General features: G+C 57.4%; 1 protein-coding gene across 4 annotated transcripts; it reads left to right on the top strand.

Annotated features, from left to right (window-relative positions):
- Positions 1-187: 187 nt before the first annotated feature.
- Positions 188-5143, top strand: TMEM187 (transmembrane protein 187). 4 transcript variants are annotated; one of them, XM_045068225.1, is made up of 3 exons: positions 188-565; positions 3568-3706; positions 3840-5143. In XM_045068225.1, exon 3 carries the CDS (start codon positions 4088-4090, stop codon positions 4883-4885), a length of 798 nt encoding a protein of 265 aa, XP_044924160.1. In that variant the 5' UTR covers positions 188-565; positions 3568-3706; positions 3840-4087; the 3' UTR covers positions 4886-5143. The 4 variants fall into 4 exon arrangements, with proteins under 4 accessions (XP_044924160.1, XP_004780762.1, XP_044924161.1 ...); XM_004780705.3 differs by lacking the exon at positions 3568-3706; XM_045068226.1 differs by lacking the exons at positions 188-565; positions 3568-3706 and adding an exon at positions 583-1540.
- The last annotated feature ends 1777 nt before the right edge of the window (positions 5144-6920 follow it).

Genomic DNA, 6920 nt, shown 5'->3' with positions numbered 1-6920 from the left:
AGTGGGGACAAGGTATAGACTACCGAGGGAGGCTAAAGGGAGCTATCAGAATTGCGCCTCGGGTCCGACAGCGGACAGATTCCCACTCCCCACACCCAGCGACCGCGGGAGAAGCGGCGCGAGACGCGCCGGGCGTGGGGGGCGGGGGAGCCGGAGGCGGGGCGAGTGGGCAGTGACGCGCCGGCTCCCAGGCTCGCCGGCCCCGCCCCCGGGAGCCGGCGCCACCGCCCGCGCTCCGACGAAAGGAGCCGGGCCGGGCGCCCGGGGCCGCTCCCCGCCCTCTCCCCGCCGGCCGCAGGGCGGGCAGCCAGGCCGGCGGTACCCGCGCCGAGCGGGAGGGCGCGGGAGAGCTCCGCGTCGCTCCGCGTCACCTCGCGTCACCCCGCCCCGCCTGCTTCCCAGAGACCCGCGCCCCGCCCCTCCGCGCAGGCGCAGGGCCGCTTTTCGGGTCCGCCCTTTCCCGAGATTTGAATTTCCCCCAGCAGAGATAGAGAGGCAAATACCCGGATGGTGATCGCTGGCCTTTTCGCGCCAATATTGCAAGTTCTCGCAGCAACCTTCAGAGGTGGGTACTGGCGTGGACCCCGTGGGCCAGATCTTGCAGGAGGCCGCTCGGGCGCTGCACCATCATCCGCACTGTCATAGACTCGGGCTGTAGTGCAGGGGTCCTGCGCTGGCGTCTGGGAGCTTGGAGCCACAACATGCTTTTTGCACTTTCAGCTTTGTGTTATCTTTATTTTCACCAACCGGTAGTCGAAATTTGGCCTTTCCCACAATTACAAATGTAGGCTACAGAGCACAGAGTGTTAACCTGGTGACTTTGTCACCCGTGGGAGTGACAGATCGTTTAGCTTCTGTCATAGTTACCCTGTAATTAACTCAAATACGAGACTTAACACTTTGAAATTACTATAGGTACAATCGGCCCATAGATTCTGCAATTTCATTTACTAGTCAAGTAGCACAGGTATTCCCGAATCACACCTTTTCCAAAAATATTTTATACCATCTTTCGACATTAAGTTTATGTTGTAACTGTTTTTACACATTTGGAAGCATTTATTTGAGCAACACCAAAGGGACCTGTGACAGCCAAAGGACAAGAGCCCTCTCCTATAAATGACTGTGCCACCAACTGCCTTAAATGGCATTCACCTCACCTCCATGGCCACAAGTCCCTCCCCTGTAAACTAAGGAAGGCGAGCCGCTGGTTTCTGAGGGCCTTGCCTGAATTCAGCAATTCTCTCCCGAGAGTTCAGGAATCACTGCAGTTGCTCCAGGCTTCTTGGGGATCCAGGTGGCCCAGATTGGCCTCACCTGCCGGGGCTGTCCCCATGTTAGAGCCCTCACGCTGGCATTCCCTCATCTATAGAAAGGCAGCAAGGATGGTCAGGATAGTCAGAGACAAAACAAGCAGTTGTCATACAGGAAAGAAGCCACCACTGTGATGGAGGATATTGGCTCCTGGTTAAATGCATATGGCCCCAGGAAGCCGAGAACCTCAGGCCAATGCTGTTGAGCTCTAGCCTTCATGTGCCAGGTACTGGGGGAATACTGTGTTGCATAGCAAGGATTTAGCCTTCGTGTGCCAGGTACTGGGGGAATACTGTGTTGCATAGCAAGGATTATGGCAGCTCAGGGATGCGGAGGAGCTCAGCCATAAAGTACCCCGCTTGGTCTTGGGGGACCCGAGAAGGTGGTTTGATGGTGTATCACTTTAAGCTTGCACAAGGGCGCAGATGGACTCTGCCCAGCAGCCGGAGAGAGGAGCCACTTTCCATGTCCTTCCTGGACCTCCTTTTCTATCAAGTTGACAGTCTTTGACTCCTGTCCCCGGCTCTCACCCCTGCCGGCTGGAGGAGGTTCCAAAGGCCTGGCGCTTCATGCCACAGAGCCAGGCCCAAGACAGGTACAGGTAAGGTGTCTTGGTTGAAGTCAGGAGCTGAATGGGGAGGCCAAGTTGAAAGTGTTAGCAGAGGGCGCCTGTGTGGCTCAGTGGGTTAAGCGTCTGCCTTCCACTCGGGGCATGATCCCAGGGTCCTGGGATCGAGCCCCGCATCGGTCTCTCTGCTCAGTGGGGAGCCTGCTTCCCCCTCTCTCTCTGCCTGCATCTCTGCCTACTTGTGATCTCTCTCTGTCAAATAAATAAATAAATCTTAAAAAAAAAAAAAAAAAAGAAAGAAAGAAAGAAAGTGTTAGTGGACCCGAGGCAGGGGGCAGGGGGCAGTGAGGACTGCAGAAGCTCATTCTAGCCGGAGGCCAGACTGGGCCTAGGGAGTTTTTCACGTGTTAAGCAGGGACTGGCACCATTCAGGCAAGGGAACTTGAGGAGGATGTTGTTGGGGGCCGTGTGGGCAGAGCACATCAACAGTGGCCAGCCTGGAAATGGGGACCCCGGGGCGGGGGCAGCTCCCTGGACCGGGACCTGGAAGCTTGGTAGAGAAGGGGTCGGGGGAGGTGTGTGACAGTGCTGCGAGCTGGGGAGGGGGCTTATGGTCAGTGAGGAGATGCCGAGTCCCTGGTGGGAAGGCTGGGCTTTGTGGGCCTCCTTAGCAAAGGACCCCCAAGGCAGGATGGGAGCCGGAAAGCTCAGTGGGAGGCCCAGCGGCCCCTTCCCCAGAGAAGATAGGTGGGTGCTGGGGTCCATGTGAGAAGTGACTGGTAGCATGCCAGCGGAAGCACGAGGAGGCAGAGGACAGGCGCTGGCTGGGCATTTGAACTGGGCTGGACTGGAATTGAGCAGGTGCTCACGGGGCCCCCAAGGCAAGGGAGAGCGGACGGTCAGACCCTGCTGCGCCCTTTCCAGGCCTGAATTGCCGGAGGGGAGATGAGCAGGGTACAGCCTCAGGAGCGAGCGCTGCTCCGCCGTCTGCAGGTAGAACAACTGACTTAAGCCAGGCGATGGCTCCTCGGCTGGGGTACAGGCCGCGTCCCGCCGGCCGCGTGTGCAAACCGAGGCCTGGACCGGTTAAGGCCTGAGGTCACACAAATGGTAGGTGGCGGGGGGGCCCGAGTTCAAACACAGAAAGCCCCTGTCGTCCCCACCTGCCACCCTCTTGGTGTTTGAGTCCCCTTCAGAGTGTGGAACCTTTGCTTTGCACAACGGTGACAGCTTTCTGAGCTACTAGGCCAGCTCGCGCCACAGCTGGTCCCAAAGCCGTTGGCAGTCCGTGATAAGTGCACACTGTCTTCCTGTCACCCGCTTCTGTGGCTGCAGGACATGGCGGTTTAATCGTGCGCGAGGAAAGAAGGTGACTGGATGGGGTGGCACTTCAGGGGAGCGCGGGAGGCCTGAGGAGCAGAGGGGAGCTGCTTGCCCTCCTCTCCGGCCGCCGCGCCCCTCCTTCTCCTGCCCCGCCCCCCTCCAGTACTGCCCCGTCCCTTGCTTTGGATTCCAGAACTCGCCACAGCTAAGGTCTCTAGTTCAACTGGATGTTTGGTTAAAGGGGCTCGGGGCTGACTGGAAATGTCAGCATTGATGAAACCACTGAGGTGGGGAAACCCTTTCTGAATTGTAATGACGGGCCTTGGGAAGGTCTAAGTCTCTAAATGTCGTGGATCCAACAGAACTAGAGCAAGGAGCAGGATTTTCCTACTGCCCCGAGGAGAGAAGAACTGCATGGGGTCAGGAGAGAGGCACGGAACCCCTAAGAGAGAGAGCATTCTAGGGGCTTCCAGAAGCCTCAAGGAAGAAGGTGAACACACTGTGGGTATCGCTTTGCTTTCATTTGTTTTCTTCTAATGAAAACTGTTGGTGGACCCTGAGGCAGAGAGTTGGGAAGCTGGAGGCTCTCTTTTGGGTGCTTTTCTTTGTAACCCCATTGTTTTTGTGACCACAGGGGAAGAGGCACAACAGTCTTCCACTCCCGCCAGCCGGTCAGCGGGACCACTGCCTTTCTCCGGCCTATGTCCGCCGCTCTGGGGCAAGGTCTAGGACAAGGTTGCGGCATCTGCGTCAGAAATCCCCGGGACTTGGCCTGCTGAAGAAGCTGGCTCAGCTGGGAGGCCAAGGCACGTTTTAGCAAAGCAGTTTATCTTCATTCTGAACGGACAGTGGAGGCCGCCCCGAGGTCCCCCAGGGCTCCACATGAAGCCCGAGTCCAGGCAGGCCCTCTCCCACGTGGCTGTGGCCAGCTGCTTCTGCACAGCCACCGTCTACACAGGCGTGTTCGATGGCGTCTTTGTCCAGCTGGGCTATGAACACTATGCGGAAGCCCCTGTGGCCGGCCTCCCCGCCTTCCTGGCCATGCCCTTCAACTCACTCATTAACGTGGCCTACGTCCTATTGGGGCTGTATTGGCTGCAGAGGAAGTCCAGGGCCCCGGGGCGCCCCGTGGAGGCGCGGAGGGCTCGCTACCTGAAGGATGTCTTCGCCAGCATGGCCCTGGTCTACGGCCCGGTTCAGTGGCTGCGGATCGCGACGCAGGTGCCCCCCGCCGCCGTGCTGGACCAGTGGTTCACCTTACCCATCTTCGCATGGCCAGTCGCCTGGTGTCTCTCCCTAGACAGGGGTTGGGATCCCTGGTTGTTCCTTGCCATCGAGGGTCTCTCCCTGGGCAGTTACGGCCTCACCCTGCTACACTCCCATGGGTTCGAGGTCGCGCTGGGCGTCCACATCGCAGCTGCCGCGGCCCAGGCCCTTCGCACTCACAGGCGCCACGGCACTGCCTCCTCGGGGACCTACTTGGCTCTGGGCGTGCTCTCCTGCGCCGGCTTTGTGGTCCTCAAGCTGTGCGACCATCAGCTCGCGCAGTGGCGCCTCTTCCAGCGGCTCACGGGCCACTTCTGGTCCAAGGTCTGTGACGTGCTCCAGTTCCATTTCGCTTTCTTGTTTCTGACAAACTTGAACACTTGCCAAAGCCGTCCTGAGAGGAAGATACATTAAAGTTTGCCCGGAAAAAAAATTTTTAAAAAGAAGAGGAAAAAATGGAATGGGCGGCCGGCTCAGTCAGAAGAGCACTTCACTCTGGATCCCAGGGTCTTGCCTTCAAGCCCCATGTGGGGGACAGAGATGACTTAAATACATTGAAGAAAACTTAAGGAAAACAAGGGGAGATGGAGAGGAGAAGGGAGTTGAGGGAAATTGGAAGGGGAGGTGAACCATGAGAGACTATGGACTCTGAAAATCAATCTGAGGGGTTTGAAGGGGCGGGGGGTGGGAGGTCGGGGTACCGGGTGGTAGGTATTAGAGAGGGCACGGATTGCATGGAGCCCTGGGGGTGGTGCAAAAACAATGAATACTGTTACGCTGAAAAAAAAAATTAAAAAAAATAAAACTAAAGTGTGGAACAAAGCTGCTTGCAGTCACCCGTCCCTCCCCCAGCTGACCACCCACCTGTAGCTCCATTGGTCTGCAGTTTCCTAGGTGTGATAAGATAGACGGGTCACATGGAAGACTGTCCCTTCCCTCGAAGTTATGGACTTCGAGATTTAGAGGCGAAATGTTACGCAGTCTGTGACTTACTTTCGCAGATGGCTCAGTGCAGGGCATGGAGGGGGTCATTATACTAGTCTTGTCATTCTTCTGTAGTTTGAAATTTTTTCAGAATAAAAGGTTGGGGGCAAGTGGCGCCAGGAAATCCATCACTGTCATGGTGAGAGAGAAATGGTCACCGCATGTCAGGCCAGGCGGCGGGCGTGCCAGTGAGTGTCCCCAGGGTCGAGTGGGTTCAGGGAGACCAAGTTACATCGCACACAGGCTGGGCAGGCTAATGGGGAAATCGAAAGCCAAGGTCATGTAGCAGAAGCCCCATCATTTCAGGTCCTTTGTGGAACAAGGCACAGTGTGTCTACATGAAGGAAGCACAAACATCAAAAGTTGAATTCTGGGGGGTGGGGTTATGGACATTGGGGAGGGTCTGTGCTATGGTGAGTGCTGTGAAGTGTGTAAACCTGGCGATTCACAGACCTGTACCCCTGGGGATAAAAATCTATGTTTATTAAAAATAAATAAATAAATTTCTTTTAAAAAGTTGAATTCTCAACAGAGGGCCCCTGGGTGGCTCAGTCGGTTAAGCGGCTGCCTTCTGCTTGGATCATGATCCCAGGCTCCTGGGATCGAGCCCCACATGGGGCTCCCTGCTCGGTGGGGAGCCTGCTTCCCCCTCCCTCCGCCTGCTGCTCCCCCTGCTTGTGCATGCGCTCGCTCTCTCACTCTCTCAAATGGGTAAATCTTAAAAAAAAATAAAAATGAATTCTCAACAGAACGTTGCCATGGGAGCCGGGGGTGGCTTAGATGTCCTTAGCGGCAAGGCTTACTGAAGGGTCCTGTGGAGGTTTCCATCGGACAGACCCAGCACCTGGGCTCGGCCAGCCCTGCCTCCCGCTCGTCAGTGAGTCCTCCACCTGCTCGTCTCATCCGCTGTCATCGGAAGGACATCTGTTCGTCAGAGACAAAGGTGAAGGCAAAGTTAAAGAGGACACCGTCTCTGCCCACATGTGCCTGCTCGGTGTCCCCCAGGGCCCCTCCCTGGGGCATGCGTGTTGGCATGGGGACCATTGCAGTGACTGCTGAGATGCTTTTGAAACTGGGTACCTGGACGCCTCCCAAGTGTGTGGCGGGCCTGAAGCAAGCCGTCGCCTGGAGAACCCGACCTCTACCCCTTCCACGAGGCCCGGGCAAACGGTGTGGCCTGGCTCGGGGATGGGGGCCCAGAGGCCGGGTACGCCAGCAGGTGAAGAGCAGGGTGGCACTTCTTTGGGGAAACAGCTTTGTCCCGTCACGGTGTCCCTAGGGAGGCCAGCGGGAGGGCGGGGAAGATGTGCTTCCTTGGGTGGCCCAGGTAGGGGTGAGGGTAGGAGGGTGGTGGCAGAGGGGACCAAGCTCTTAGAGGGGCTTCGTTCTTCACCGAGTCGCTGAGGGGTCCCCCCCACTGCCGCCCACATTTGCGGTTTGCCTCGTTGCCGGACGCGTCCTTCAT

The sequence above is a fragment of the Mustela putorius genome, unplaced genomic scaffold, assembly GCF_011764305.1.
Source record: "Mustela putorius furo isolate JIRA1106 unplaced genomic scaffold, ASM1176430v1.1 tig00003899_pilon_pilon_pilon, whole genome shotgun sequence".
NCBI lineage: Eukaryota > Metazoa > Chordata > Mammalia > Carnivora > Mustelidae > Mustela > Mustela putorius.
Note: the sequence above shows the minus strand (reverse complement) of the source record. Positions and strands in the feature narration are given on the sequence as shown.

Coding starts and splice junctions, on each gene's coding strand:
- TMEM187 (XM_004780705.3), top strand. CDS start 4,088: ATGAAGCCCGAGTCCAGGCAGGCCCTCTCCCACGTGGCTGTGGCCAGC.